The 16,030-nt window shown below is 41.0% G+C and overlaps 2 protein-coding genes across 2 annotated transcripts in view; both read left to right on the top strand.

Moving 5' to 3' along the window:
• Window positions 1–907: 907 nt before the first annotated feature.
• LOC116385359 (prostacyclin synthase) lies at window positions 908–8,283 on the top strand. Its single transcript, XM_031850754.1, has 10 exons — window positions 908–1,087; window positions 1,643–1,766; window positions 2,558–2,733; window positions 3,312–3,455; window positions 3,924–4,051; window positions 4,574–4,755; window positions 6,790–6,943; window positions 7,183–7,364; window positions 7,735–7,886; window positions 8,026–8,283. The coding sequence occupies exons 1-10, from the start codon at window positions 1,020–1,022 to the stop codon at window positions 8,174–8,176; spliced, it is 1,461 nt and encodes a 486-aa protein (XP_031706614.1). The 5' UTR covers window positions 908–1,019; the 3' UTR covers window positions 8,177–8,283.
• Window positions 8,284–9,461: 1,178 nt separating this feature from the next.
• LOC116382412 (potassium voltage-gated channel subfamily B member 1-like) overlaps window positions 9,462–16,030 on the top strand; it is a 29,338-nt gene continuing 22,769 nt past the window's right edge. The window contains exons 1-2 of the mRNA XM_031845452.1: window positions 9,462–9,735; window positions 10,491–11,167. Of these exons, the coding sequence (XP_031701312.1) occupies window positions 10,613–11,167 (555 nt within the window). The 5' untranslated portion in view covers window positions 9,462–9,735; window positions 10,491–10,612. The remainder of the gene's footprint in view (window positions 9,736–10,490; window positions 11,168–16,030) is intronic.

Raw genomic sequence — 16,030 nt, 5'->3', positions numbered from 1 at the left:
ACATCAAACATACATGTTGTCTGACTGATACATTTACAACAAAGAAGGTACAGGAAGGGGTACCATTATTTGTATTATTTGTATTAATGTTGGTATTATCATTATGTGTTATGATCACTATTATTTTATATATTACAGAGAAGACAGCGGGTGAACGCCTCACAGAGTGAGTCTTTCCTTTCTTTAAGGTCTACCTGCGAGCCAGCACATCTCTAGTGTTTTTCCTTCATTTCTCCATATATGACGTGCTGACCTGAACACACAACAGGACGGGACACGTAATGATATCCGATATTGAGCCAAAAGGGAAGTAGAGTAATTGGGAGTGACAGTAATAACTTGTGGTGTGCGTGAACATTTGCATGCAGGGTTATAACCTACTTCCTTTAGCCTTTCGGTAAACCCTTGCCTAACTTTGAACAACTATTCCCAAACGGAGAACACGATTCTAATCAGTTGTTATGACGAATAAAGATTAAAAAAGCAACTGTCATAAAACTATTAAACAAAGACGGACAGAAGGTTTTGCGGTGAATATGAATCGGGTCTTGATGGTAGGAATGAACTATAACATGGGAGAATAATGCCATGTTTTAAATCTAAACAGAATTTATAGCCAATTATTGATATAGTTTGAGCACGAACATTTTTTCAAAGTCAGGCAGATATAAGTGCAGATACTTCCCCATCATTTGAATACTAAAAGGATAATGCTAATAGTTTATATTTTGTCTAGGTCATATATTCTGGTACGGGAACAAAGCAGCCCGTAAAACGTGCGCTACGAGGAATTCAATGAATTCCCTTTTTATTTTCTTGTGTCAATCAAAGTCAACGAGCCATGGCTACCGGCATGCGGTCAGCGAGTACACCCAACTATATTTCAGTTGGATGAGCAGTCTGCAGATGTAATGACAGATGACAGAGGCAAAACACTGACGTAATTGTGAGCTCATAAAAGCCATGTGAGAGCTGAAGGGACTTCATTGACTGCGCGGCGAGGAACGTAAACACACGAGATGATCTGGACCATTTTCCTGCTTGGGCAAGCTGTCCTACTTTATTTTATTCTCACACACAGATCGAGGTGAGCTACTGTTTGATTCACTTGTATTGCCCTGTGTACATGTTGTACATACTGTAATATTTGCCACAACAAGGAACGTAAATACTCCCTTTGACACCGAATCGGTTGGGCTCTTGTCAATTATTTTCTCGTAATAACTGTGCTGTCAATGGTGAAGTAAATTCATGGGTGACTTAAAATCCATTTGAGGCTACGTCTCGGGAGTGCCTCGCTAATAACATTGTGATTTACTGTATAGCAGGTTCATTCTCCAGTCTGAGGAATGTGGTTAAACTACAGTGTTAAGGTGTCGACTCTTGTGAAGCTTTACTGGTTTTTCTTTTCCTTGAAAACAATTACAAATTATCTCATAATTAATAATACACACACAGACTGCACTGACTGTGTCCAATGAGATAGAATCACTGTGTTGTTTATTGTCCAGGACTGTTTAGTTGTGTCCCCACCTTTAAAACTGTCATGTCAGTAAAGATAAAGTGCCAAATAAACTGATGAGCATCAAATACACAGTCAGTTTAACTTTTCTTGTTAACTTTTCTTTCATTTTTTTCTTAGATCCAAGAGCGATCCTCCTCTAGATAAAGGAGTCATCCCATGGTTAGGCCATGCACTTGAGTTTGGAAAAGATGCTTTCAAGTTCTTAAACCGAATGAAGCTGAAACACGGTGACATTTTCACAGTGAGTAGAGGAAAACCTAAAGATGGTGCACATTCATTGGTCTCCTCTGTAGATACTTACATGTTCATTTGTTATGAGAACTTTTGAGGACTTCATATTTGTGTAAAGGTTTAGCTTCAAAGTCTTAAACTGCTCAGAAAAAAATGGAAATTTACAACTCCCAATTGAAGATAATGTGATAGATAGCTACTAAATGGACTTTGAGGTCAGATTGTTTTGTCAACAGCTGTTTCCAAAATCAAGAATTAATTTTATGAATAGGATTTTCTGATGAAATATTATTTTCAGTATGATTATCAAATGCTTGGTGGTCAGTTTTAATGCAAAGTTTAGAGGAGAAAAGTGAAGTCATGGGCAGTAAATTAGAAAGATCGGACTTTTGTGCTTGTTTTTATCTTGTGAATCTAATCTGGAAGAGTTTAAACGTACCTGTCCGAATATTACTGTCGAATACTTTTTAAAGATTGAAGAATATGTTGATATTCATGTAACAGCATGTTACCGATAGAGTAACATAATATCAGGATATACTATGATTCTTAACTTGATCCTGAAACAAAATACAAAGTTTCATGTAAGTGGTACTATCAAATTATTTTCCAAGAAATGTGATCCCGAGTTTTGTACATATTCATTAAAGAGTAAAAGAATATTGCATTTCAACAGATATCAAATAAACTGGGGTGAATATGGTTCGCTTATAAACTGACAACATAGTTAAGATATAAGAGACATATAAGTATTGTGGTATAAGATATAACATTTCTCCCTTTGGCACTGATGATGTACAGGTGCGTGTTGCTGGACGTTATGTGACGGTGCTGCTGGATCCGCATTCGTACGACACAGTCATCAATGACTCCGACTCGCTGGACTTCACTCGCTATGCACAGGTGCTCATGGAGAGGATCTTCAACCTGCGGCTCCCACATCACCAGCCGGCTAAAGCCAATGCGTTGATGAAGAAGTATGCCCTTATTAGTTTATACTCCAAACTGAAAGCTTGTAGTGTATGTTTTCAATTTCATTTCATAGAAATGTGGAAGCGATAATAGTTTGTGGAAATCCTCCCACTCGAGTTTCGTGAATAGTATGGCTGTGGATATTTTTGAAAAACACCCTTCCTATTTTAGGAAATCTAATTTTAGGACTTCTTGTTTTGCTATTGCTCAGATACCTGTTTTAATAAAATACTGGCACACATCAAAGAAAGGAGGGAAAACCCAAACACTTGATGCAATCTTTCTTGTTTTAAGGATCAGCGTTTGGGCACACTGCCTTCTTTCGGTTGCATCTGAGTTATATGTGTGCAGTTTTCCCCTCTTTTCTTTGCTCATCATGCTACCACTTGACCCAAATTTGCTAAAAATAAAACCCAAGTTCTATTACCTTAGGTAATGTAAGGCAGCCAAGCCAAGAAGTAGCTTTGATAATGTGTGTCAACACCACCATGTCATCAGTGTGATATGATTTACAGGATTCTACTTCCATCGTACAGCAGTTAACCTATTCTTACTTCTTCACCGCAACGTTTTGTGTCTGCAGGCATTTCCTGGGAATTAATTTTGCTGCCCTGAACAGCACCATGAGCAGACACCTGCAGGCCTCGCTGAAAGCTGAGATGACTCAGAACCAGAAAGACTGGAAAGAGGAGGGACTGTTTGACTTTTCTTACAGCTTACTCTTCAAGTACGAATGCCCCCACCCACCCACACACACACACACACACACACTCCTAACTATGTTAAAAGAAGCATTCATGTCAAAAGCTTTCAGATAAACAGTTTACACACCAGTCATTACTCTATTTGTAAACACAGCAAGAAAAATGTAGGCTGACTCTTTCACACAAATGTTCAACGTCACCTTTCCGGTCGAACCTTTATGCAGAGCGGTTGTGAATCCAAATATCTTTCATGATATGAAGTATATCGCTAGCAAACAAAGAGGAGAGCAGTTATCTGGAATGTGACACTGTATATGGGGCTAATGTTTCCTGTGACATGGTGACATCCAACAGAAGGACATGCTGCACCTTGTGTGGCCCTGTGGAAAATTACCAGTTGAAAGGGGATCGCTTGTGTGCTTTCAAACGGGAAAAACTGTGGGGGCTGGTTATTTTTCCATCAAGGCAAAACAAATCTCCTTTCTCTACAGGGCGGGGTACCTGACGCTCTTTGGAGGAGAACAGAACAACAACGGCACAGACCCCTCGAGTGTCTATGAAGAGTACAAGAAGTTCGATGGTCTCTTAACCAAAATGGCGAGGGGCACACTAAAGCCAGGTAGTGACGCTTAAAACAACTCTCACTATGAAATGCTTCAAAACTCCTTGTGCCCACTGATATTCTTCATGAGTTAATCAGAGGTTTCAGTCAGGCAGCCTGAAAGCATTGCGACATATTGAATGACGAAACAGTTCTGTCTGTGCCTGCGGCACATCGTGCGCAGGCACAATTTGTGCGCAGGCACAATTTGTGCGCAGGCACAATTCATCATCAAAGTCTTTCACAGACTGTGATGTATCTTGTACTATTAGCTCACTGCGTACACATTATTTTCATCTGGCTTCATTATTCTTTGTGTGCTGTATCATTGTTTAGAATTGCATTTGTTCCTCCCATACAATATCATGCACACCTCCTCCAGTGCTGCTTGTCATACCTGAAATAATGTTCCTCTCACACCTCTTTTGCACAATGATATCTGTTTATGTATCTGGGCTTTGGTTGACATTGAGTTCCACTGGTTATATGTTGCCTGTGACTCACTCGATCACTTATGTGTGATGTTTATCTGTGTGACAGAGGAGAAGAGGACGGCCCAGAGTGTTCGTCAGAGGCTGTGGGAGCTTCTGGCTCCAGCAGGTGAGACTGAGGCCTCGGGGTCGAGCCCTTGGCTTCACGACTACAGGCGGCTCCTGCAGGAGGAGGGGGCCGATGAAGAAACGCAGAAGAAAGCTGTACTGATGCAACTTTGGGCCACGCAGGTGAGTCAGACCTCAGAAGAAGCATTCTTTGTGTGCAAAGCAAGAGTTTCAGTTGATGATTACCTCTATAGATTAGGAAAGTAGTCTGCTTGGATTAACTTTGTGTAACTGAGTCTCTGTGGTGTCCCTATAGTGTTGTGAGGTGACCAAGTAGATTTACTCAAGTTGCACCATTAGAGGTACTTCACATGACTATTTCAATGTTCTGCTACTTTATACTTCTACTCCACTACTTTTCAGAGGGAAAATATTGTACTTTTTACTCCACTACTTTTACATGACAGCTGCAGTTACTGGGTACTTTGCAGATGGAAATTTGAACTAAAACAAAATGACAGGCTTATAAAAAAAAATAAAACATTGTTAAAGGATGTGTGTAGTTGGAGTAGCTCAGCCAGAGAGAGCAGAGCAGATGCTAAACGACATTAAAAAGTACTAATAAAAAGCACCTGTAACATCAGGGCTTATCAATACTACGATCTTTAGAAGGGCTTTCGCTGGAGCCAGTGTTTCGTTAGTGTCCGTTCTGGGCTGCTGTAGAAACATGGCGGTACAAGATGGCGGAAGACCCGCTCCCTACATAGATATAAACGGCTTTTTCTAAGCTAAGGAAAACACAACGATTCTTAGTTTTGGCTGAATAGACACTGATTAAAACATAGTTATGAATTTTATATTCAATATCTGCCAATAAACACCCCTATATGTTACGCACTGTTCCTTTAAGTAAAAAGTCTGAGTGGGCCTTCTTCTTCCACCACTGTGCAGTGCTCTTACTTAGCACACGAGTGCACTGTTCACTTCTGCTCTCACAGCAGTTATTCTGCCTTTGATTGGGAAAACCATGAAAGGTCTTCAGGAAGAAAAGGTAGACTATTGTAATGGAGCACAAAGTTTCAATGTGATGGACTTCAAAAGGCTGAATCTTGTCATGACTATTTCTTGCGTCAATAAAAGGGAAATGGCAACTTAAATGATAGTTTTCACTACAGTACTCACACTTTACAGTGTTTCCCCTGAGATCGATTTGAACTGGTCTTGACTTCTTACTCACACAGTCTTGCCTACAGCCTGCTGGAGGGATTTATTGCATCAAAGGCATTAATCAGACGTTTACATCAACATTTGACTTACGCTGCAGGCTGCTTACTCATCCTTTTTTTTTGCACTTCTCACCGTTGTTTATTTCCATTTGATTACAAGTTTTGAGTCATAACTTTTCGTTGTCAGCCATGTACTGGCAAATCGTTGTTCCCTAAAAGTTTAGTAAGAGCATTTAACATGCGTTTTCATGGCATACAGAGGATCTCTTGGACAGTTATTGCGGTAATGACTAACAGTATTGTAATCACAGTCAATATAGTATAATTAAGTTTAAACAGTGAATTATTTAGAAGCTCTCCCACACTCAGGTCTGTGATACATCTGCCAAAAGTTTGGATAATGTCTTGTTCTTGTGACGCATATTTTACAAGTTCTATCATCAGCAATGTCTTTATGTATTTTAAAGTAAGTATTCATTACACTTTGTGGTGCATTTGCAGTGATTTAAGAGGCAATTCTATGGTAATAGATTCACTGTGTTAAATTTCCATAGTGTGCACTATTTAATGTGTCTACTCTTGGCAAACAGCGCCTCAGTTGGCTGTAAAACTAAATAGCTTCATAGCTTGTCCTTCCTTTGGACGCAGGCGGACGGCAGGGGACCTCAGGTTTCCAATGGCTTTCTTTATTAAGTAAACCATTACCGCACTTTGCCAGTAGTGAGACTATCCAGAGATGGCTGCTCTCATCCCAGACACACAAAAGGAAGCTGTTCTGTTTTTACCTCGCCAACATTTAAGATTAATTCAACCTTTTTATTTAATTTAAGTAAACTTTTATTGAAATATATGCTTTGTTGCAACTCTAACAAGAGATAGATGTGAGCAGTATGGTTGTCTCCTGATGTTCTCATTTGCACCGTCACTATGCAACGCCAGAGTGAGAGAGACAACCTTCATTGTCTTCATGAGAGTCTCTGTTTGTTTTCAGGGTAATGTTGGTCCTGCTGCATTTTGGCTCTTGGGCTACTTATTGACAAATCCTGAAGCTCTGGCAGCGGTGAAGAGGGAGTTCAGCGGGATCTCAATGATGGAAACCTCAGAGACCTCATCGCTGGACAGACCTGTGGACACACCTGTCTTTGGTGAGGGCTTGATCCCAACTTTTTTAACAGAGAAACATGTATTGGTTGTACTGTAGGTTGATCTTATTGTCAGTAAGATGAGGTGGAAACTAAAGTCTGCATTCACATTTCAAGAAATCTTGAATATTACACATTATGTGCATATATAGTGTAAACAAATAAGAGAAATATTGCAAATGAGGGCGAAAGCCGCTGCTCTTTTGCTGTTATTTACAACATTTTTTTCTGCCCCTCTCCAGATAGCGTCTTGGAAGAGACACTTAGACTCACTGCTGCCCCCTTCATTACCAGAGAGGTGGTGCAGGAAAAGTGCCTCCACATGGCTGATGGCCAAGAGTACCTGCTACGGAAAGGAGACAGGGTGTGTTTGTTCCCCTTCAACAGCCCTCAAATGGACCCTGAGATTCACCACGAGCCACAGGTTTGTTTTCCTGTCTTGTTAAAAAAAACTCCCTGTGTTGCCAGCAGGAGTAGTAGTAATTGTCTTTGGGACTATTGGAGGCAGGCTTAAATTTAATTAGCGTAGTTGTTTATGTTAGGTGCAATTGACGCCTACACAAAGCTGACCCTGTGTTACCAAGTGAGAGGTCAAACCCAGTGGACCATTGAGGGATTAGCTGAGCACGGGAACAGAAACACGGCTAATAGGCGTGGGAAGGACTTTGCAGTTAGGCTGTATTAAGTAACACTCGAGCTTAGACAAACAAACAGACATTAAACGGTTTGATTAAGCTAAGTTTCATAAATTAATTTTCTAATATCTTGCATCTCTAAATGTGTTTTCTTTCCAGAAATACAAGTACGATCGGTTCCTGAATCAGGATGGATCAGTGAAGAGAGATTTTTATAAAGGAGGGAGGCTGCTGAAATATTACACCATGCCATGGGGCGCAGGGACCAATGGCTGTGTGGGAAAGCAGTTTGCCATCAATACAATCAGACAGTGGGTGTCCTAGAATAAGTGCACCATGTAACTTTACAATCGGTCAAGGCCTCAACATGTTCTACACTGGAGGAGTTTGTTACCTTTAATTTCGGTTTGAATTTTCTAATTTCATGTTTCATCTGTGTTTACACTTCAGGTTTGTTTACATGGTGTTGACGAACTATGATTTGGAGCTGCGTGACCCAAATGCTCAAATGCCGGAGGTAAATGCCAGTCGTTATGGATTTGGGATGCTACAACCGGAGGGGGACTTGCTTGTCCGATACAAACCTAGGAATACAAACTAGGTGTTTAAAAACAAGCAACTACACATTATGCACGTTTCAACACATGCACATTGTTTATAGTGTCAATATGGCCCTTTGTACTTTTATATTCTATATTTATATTATGGTATTATATGTCATTATTTTGTTATTTATCAATAAATGTAAAAAATACATTGTGTATAATATTGTGTTGTCAAATTTTTGAAGAGTTTTTGGGTAAAATGATTGGTGAGTCCATTACAGTCATATAAACATGTACGAAGCTACAATTTTAGAAGCTGTAAGAAGTTCAGCTTTGGAGGATGGTTTCATGCAGAGCATGAGCGTAATGAGCGGACTGCCTGTACTGTAAACAGAGCCGGCCACACATCTGTCACACTGACACATGCCTGCTGTTTGCACAGTGAAGCTGAGTGGAAAGTTTAGATTTATATGTCGTTTGGAAAGAAACTGATCACTTACTAGAAGAAGCAGATCTACATTGGACCACAGACTGAAAGGTACAGTGCTAGTTTGCAGAGAAACAACAAAGAGCACGCTCTTATTTCTACTCAGATTTTAGTTACATCATCAAAAAGTCGGGGCACAATCATGTGTGTGTTGAGCCCTTTTGTGTGGATCAACTAATACATTTCCCACTGAGCCTGATTGTGTGCCAGTTGGGTTGTCTCTGCCAAGACTGATTTTACTTTTACACAGACTGATATCAGATATTGTATTCCCAGTTTAGCAAGCATGTACAGGCTACCATCCAGGGAAGAATAAGATCACTATGACACTACTGTAGGTCTGTCTCTAATAGTGGGCTGAATGTGTGGCCCGTGGGGATATATGGTGTGTTTAGTGGCCTTACTTGGGGGTGTTTGATACTTTTGACAAGTACTAGCTACTCTTCTTTGTACTAGCTTATTAATCTAACTACTTGCCAAGCAACTACGAGTGGAAAATAGCAATTTTACAAACATTACATAATTTATGTTATACAAGTCATGTTATAATGTCAAATAATACATTTAAAATATATATAACAATCTACATAGGATTACGGTTTTGCAGTAATCGTGGATGTATAGTACCTTCTTTAAATCATTTTTGAAAAAGTTCTGGCCAAAGATGCGAGTTCCTAATATTGTTTACTGGCCTATAAAACGGCTCCACAAAGCAGAAACACCATGTCAATGCACTGAGCCGTGGCTCTCTGGCCCTGCGAGGGTTAAACTCACACAGGCTGCAGCCTCTGGAGGAGCATGAGTGAAATCAGCCCCCTGCTGGATCCCGCTCACAGTCCCAGGCGCCGGCCAGCGCTCACTCACACTGTGAGAGGAGAGGTACCGAGAGTATTCCCGGCTATTCTTAACAGTCTACTTGTTGAATCGCTCCAGGAGGGGCTGAAAAGGGTGGACTGGACACGGTGATACACAGTTATATTTTACAACATGTCGCCACGTAGCTCATGATGCCTCCACCAGCTCCCAGCAGAGCACCGGACACCTGCACGGGCATAGCAAGTTTTTACGCGTTTACACTTGAAACGCTGATTTCCGTCAATGAGATGAATCGGGATGAACGGGAGACACGTATGTATAATTATTTCTTCATTGTGTTCATGTCAGATTTCCTTTTTACAGGCTATAGCCCACTTGGTTTCACTTTGATATTGTATCTCTATTTGGCGTTGCTGACCACCATTACAATATTTACTACTTTGATTTCCAGCTCATGTCGGCCAATGAATATTCATATATTTCCCGAAAATGCAGTTGTTTTGCATGACTCTAATGTTCGCGAAATAATGTAGCTATTAGATCATTTTTGCCCAGCTAACTTTAAGAACTGCTCTAATTGTTTGTCAATTGAAACTCGAGTACAGACTCTCACGGGTGGATATAATGTTGTATGGGCTGTAAATCAAGTTGATAATCGGTTTTAGTATCAGTCCATCTTAACATGAAGTCATAGTAATAACAACACATTCACTTAAGTACTTCTCGACTGCTCCGCCTTTGAATCGGGATTGATCGCTGTCCCATACCGAGCTGAGACGTTTCAGTACCACAGTCCGCGGACAGCGACAGACAGGGTCTGCAGAGTGACAGACAGGCGTTTCAGCACCGGACAGCGCTCACAAGTGGAGCCCAGTTTATCATTGGTCCGGCTCTCTACCCCCCACCGCCACCCTTGTCAGCAAGAAAAGCGGCTGTGCCTCTCAAAGCTGATTAAAATATCTATTTGGTTCTCTGATGAGTGGATAAACCACCTGACATTGCTACTGTAGGACACTGGCACTGGCTGTTCAACTGCGTTTCAATTTATTTTTTTTCTTGTATTACAGCCACAAGAAGAAACGAGGGGGGCCCTGATGTGGTCATCTACAGGACCATGTCTCCTTAATCTGCTGGATTTTATCTTCCAGTCTTTTCAAGAGACAGAGAGACTTGAGTGACTTGAGTGAAGATGATCAAAACGGAGCCTCCGTCGGCCACCTTGCTGCCACCGGATACCGTGGACATCATCCGCAGCAAGACCCACACCCGCCGAGTGAGGCTCAACGTCGGGGGCCTTCTCCACGAAGTCCTGTGGAGAACGCTGGACAGGCTGCCCCGCACAAGACTGGGCAAACTGAGGGACTGCAACACCCACGACTCTATCATGGAGGTATGCGACGACTACAGCCTGGATGACAGCGAGTACTTTTTCGACAGACACCCCGGCGCTTTCACCTCCATTCTGAACTTCTACCGCACCGGGAAGTTGCACATGATGGAGGAAATGTGCGCCCTCTCGTTCAGTCAAGAGCTGGACTTTTGGGGCATCGACGAGATCTACCTGGAGTCCTGCTGCCAGGCCAGGTACCACCAGAAAAAGGAGCAGATGAACGAGGAGCTGAAGAGAGAGGCCGAGAATATGAGAGAGACGGTCGGAGAGGAGTTTACAACCACATGTTGTTCCGAGAAGAGGAAGAAGCTCTGGGACCTCTTGGAGAAACCGAGCTCATCATTTGCTGCTAAGGTAATGTCCTACACAGCCACCACGAGAGAGGATAGCGTTGACATTCAACCAACATGTCTATATTACTTAAGTTTTTAATAAAGATGTATCTATCAAGAGGTGAAGGGAAGGTTGCTGAGTAGAGTTTGGTCCTAATGAAAAGGGTGTACATTTAGAAAAACAGTTTCAAAAACGAGAAAAGTGGGAACATAAGAAATGTAGTTCAATATCCAGAGGCTCTTTGAGACTGGTTTGATCTGATGTCTGACTTTCTTTAAATCCGATCCAGTGCTTTCAATCTGTCACTTTGAGCAGCTGGAGTTCATGAGAGAGGGAGAATGAGAAATAGATGATGTACTCAGAGGTGAAGGTCAAAGCTGTCAGCAAATGTTTGCCTATTCATCAGTGTGTATTGAAGAATAGTATAACTTTGGAAACTGTTACTCCACTTAAATCAATAATCTTATCTAGGTGTACTATCCTGAGAAGAAAAGGTGTTGTTTTTTACTGGTGAGTTAATTAAAAGCCTTTTTTGCTGGTGAAAACATGACAGCCTTCATTGACTCCCTTTATTGGTTTCAGTCAGATAGCTGTTCCTGAGACGTGTATTGCCTGCATGCTGGTCTCCTCGGGTAGTTATTGAATGTTTATTTTTCAATGGCAACACCAGAGAGGATGACAAGAATGACAATAAGTGTTAAGAGTTTAATCCATATCACGACTGCAAGAGACTCTCCTGCTCAGAATATATATTTTTAGACCTCCTTTCCACAGTCACCGCCTCTTAGCTTCATTAGCCACCCCCAGTCCAGTAGTCAATCATCCAGCTCATTAACAGGCTCATAGCTCACACTCCAGGAACCAGAGTACTTCACTTTGCTGGATCAATGATCCCATGTCATATTAACAGCATTTTAAAGTGGACTGACGGAAAGATGTGACTGGGTCAATATTCAATCACAAATGTTTTAAACAACTGCCCGACTGCATTTTACCAATACAATAACTCTTTGGTGAATCTGCACATTTAGAGATGTTACTCTTTTCCGTCACTCTACATTTACCAGACAGTGTCAAGCTTTTATTTTCAGATTAAATTTAGAATATTTTCACCATGTGTCATTGGTTTAAACTTATGTGTGCACAGAAATATGTAAGATATCATGGTCAAGTCATTACTCAAAGATATTTCAAACACCTCTTCGATTGCGCTGCTGCGTAATTTATTCAGCTCATCTATCGCTGACCTTTAATTACTGAAGCTTTCATTATTTCTTAATTCTTAAATATGCAATCACATTGCTTAAGGACATGCTACAGTTATGATACTCAGGGCCCCTTGGTTCTCTCCACACAGACAAACACCAGGTCCTTTGGTAATAATGCCAGCCCTGTCCCCTAACAATGATGTCCTCATACAACAAAACATTGTGAATTACATTTGAGGGGACGTATTTTGCTGTGTATTACATTTGCTCGTGATGTATCACAAATTAGTTTCAAATGAAGCCGCGTAGTCCACGTAGGAGGGAGTTTGGGGTGGGGGATGGGTCAAAAAACACAGGGCTTTCACCAAGAAGACTGTTGTACCATGTGAACCCAGTACTTTTGTTTCGTTTGTTTGGTTTCAATTTCATAGTCATTTTAAGATAAACCATAATGTTTTTATTACAAAATCTAGCCAAGTAGTTATGTAGTGTTTTTTTGTTCAAATTTACGTTAACCCCATGTTTAAAACTGTTAGATTATAATTAATGATGAAGATTGGCCTGTTATCAGACATAAGCAAATACATCCCTATCATTTTACCTTTTTGGCCTACCTCGGAAAATGTTCTCGCATGAACTCCTATCAGCTAAACACAAACAAGTGCTGCACAGTTAAGGGGCCCAGCAACTTTTGAACAAAAGAAAGGGAAGTGACAAATAGGGCCATTTCCTCGTGGTTTACTTTTCCCATATGAGACAGAAAACTGTTTTTTAAAATGCCACATTGAAGTTAAATGACAGCCATTAAATGCAGTCTTATTTCTGAGGCTTAATTGAAGGGTTGCATCGGTGAAATAGCTTGTTCCCAAACACATATTCTGCCTCATTTATTTTTCAGTGCTGAAATGAAATTTTAATTGCCCATTAATAATGCTTGACTTAATGCCAGAGAGAGAAGGTGTGATCCAGAATATCTATAGCTCCAGATGTCACCTCATCATCAACCTTTGGGAGTTATAACATCCCCAAAAATACACATGGACACCAGCACTCTCTCGACTTGAATTTATCATGTCAAAGCAGAGGTGAAGGACAGCAGATGTGCAGCATTTGATAGTCTGTCTTTCTGTTTGGGATTGTTGAGGTGTTACTGAACAGTTTTAGACCCACTTGAGTCTGCATTTCCACCATGGGTCTGCCCACTAAATTATTCATAATAACAATATGGACTCCTGGAAACTCTGGGAAAACTTGCAGGTAATCATTTCATTAAAAAAAGATAAGCTCTTGCAGTGTGTGCTGTCATTTTTAGCGTAGCCGAGTGGGAGGAAAGGGTAAGTGGGTTGTGAGTGAAACCAGTCTATGTAACACAGCATGTCTAAGCATGCCGCTGTTGTTTAATACTCCCTGAGGTGCAGCTCAGTCTCGGAGGGATCACAGCCGCCCTATAAATCACACTCTCAGGGGTTTGGCATCTGAAAGTGGCTGTATTTAAAGGCCAGCAGCTCTAGGTTTTCTCAATCAGCTTACTACGGTGATGGAGTCGTATACATGAACACAATCATTTTCTGCATCAGTCAGAGCCGTTTTGGTTCTTTCACAGGAGATTTCTGCCTCTTCGGTTTTGTCTGTGCTCGTCTCATCGGTTTTGAAAAGGGCGGGGCTCAGTCGAGAAAAGGAGACGCACCAATCAGGATTTAGCAAAATGTGAATGATGTGATTACAGTTTTGAGGTGGTCAGTCAACTCATCAAAATCAATCAAATCGGATGAAATATTTTGAGCTTTAACTTTTGACTGTTACTTATTTAGTCACAAATATTCTGTTAGAAGATTTCAAACCAGGTTCCGGGTGCTTTAGACTTGTGTGAACTTATCCATATAAGAGAAGGCAGTTTCAAAAGTGGTATGTCGCAGTATAATATCACATTACCTTTCACAGGTGAAGGTCTTAATATTTGTTTAAAGAGTTGAATTACAAAATTCGAATAAATTATTACCAGATTATTCCAAGAAATATGCCTCGTAGTTTACCTCACATCTCTCACACGGTCAAGCCATCAAGAATGTAGATCAAAATGAGCTTCTGTTTTGTGGAGTCAGTATGAATCGGTTAGAATTATATATTATACCTCTTTTAACCCTTTGGTTTTGTTTTAGGTATGAGCAACATCTCAGAGCTTAGAAAGATGAGAAAATTATGTTGTGTGATTTGTTTTCTTCAAATTACCGATTGTATTTACATTTAATTAATGTGGAGGCTAACACAGAATAAAACAAAAATATTCAACATATCAAAGAGATGCAACATGGACAATTAAAAACACTAACAAACTAAATTGGATTGATAATCTGTTCCTGGTGTTGGATGAGATGGAGGGTGCTGTGAGATATTGAAAACACAAATTACTGCGTTTCAAAATCCATATTGTAAAATACACTCCAAAGCTCATACATATATAGTAGTTGGTAAATTGACTGACCCTGATGGTAACTTACAAACATAAAAGGAGGAAGTTCTTATTCATTTCCTGTTGAGTTTTACAGACTTTCACTTAAAAGACTTTTGACACTTCTGCACTCTGGGAATTTGAGTTCTTGTCTCCTAACAGCCTCGCAGCGTTCTCTATTCCCGCTGAAGATTTGGTCCAGAACAGGATACCGAAATATAAAAACTGACACTTAGTTCTTGTGCCTTCGCAGAGGCTGTTTGAACTAATTGCAAGGAAACTTCTCAGTGAGCCAAAGACAGCCATGACTAGAGGCAGTTAACTGCACTTCTTGCCACACATCAGATATGCCTGATTGACTTCACTGTTAGCACTTTGCTTTGCTGTTTTTGAAGAGAACTCTGTGCACCCTGGCAATGGCTGGAGGGGGAAATCGATGGCAAACACCTTAAGATGTAAGGCAAGCTGGGTTGAATGGGGGGGACACACCCTGACCAGCCATTAGAGAGGGACTCAGTCATGTGACTTCCCAGAGACCACTGCCTGCTGACAGCTCTGTATGAGGCCGGAGTGCAGTCACTCGTTCTAACCTCCAGCGCTGTCTCACAGCGTTGGGACCAGAGGAGACGCAGCAGTCACTATGATGTTATGGTCTTTGTTGTTATTTTCAGCAGCGGCTCCGAAGTAACGGAGCTGAGAGTCTTGTCTGTGGCCGTGTGTTTCTGTCTCTCCTTTCCTCCCCACTGTTCTCTTATTGTATTTGTGTGTGTGTGTTTATGCTAGTAGCTAGGCATGCATGCTATCCAACCGAGTGTATTGCACAAGTTGTTTTCGAGGGTTGTTGCCGGGTGACGGCAACTCTTCCGTTGTGCTTGGGTGAGTTTTGAATAGCCATAAATCAAATCAATGGCAGACAGTATCCCAGCTGCCAGACTGACTGCAGTGCAATGTATCGTCAAGTGGGCTTATACGGAGTCTCAAGGACAGTTTCACAAACGGTCGGAGGTAATCAGAGTCTCTCCGTCTCTTCCTTGCTCTCTTATCACCTCATCTCCCTGTTTCTGTTTTCTTCTATTACACTCGCTCCTCATTATTCAAGTCCAAGTAACAGCATTAAAGCTCTCATTATTGTACGAATTCTAAACATAGAAAGAACTCTATAAATATATTGGTTTTATTCATCTAAGTTAGAGGTTTTCAAAGTGAGAGGTGGGCCTCCCCAAAGGG

The sequence above is a fragment of the Anarrhichthys ocellatus genome, unplaced genomic scaffold (assembly GCF_004355925.1).
Source record: "Anarrhichthys ocellatus isolate YVR2014 unplaced genomic scaffold, GSC_Weel_1.0 scaffold1, whole genome shotgun sequence".
Taxonomy (NCBI): domain Eukaryota; kingdom Metazoa; phylum Chordata; class Actinopteri; order Perciformes; family Anarhichadidae; genus Anarrhichthys; species Anarrhichthys ocellatus.
Note: the sequence above shows the minus strand (reverse complement) of the source record. Positions and strands in the feature narration are given on the sequence as shown.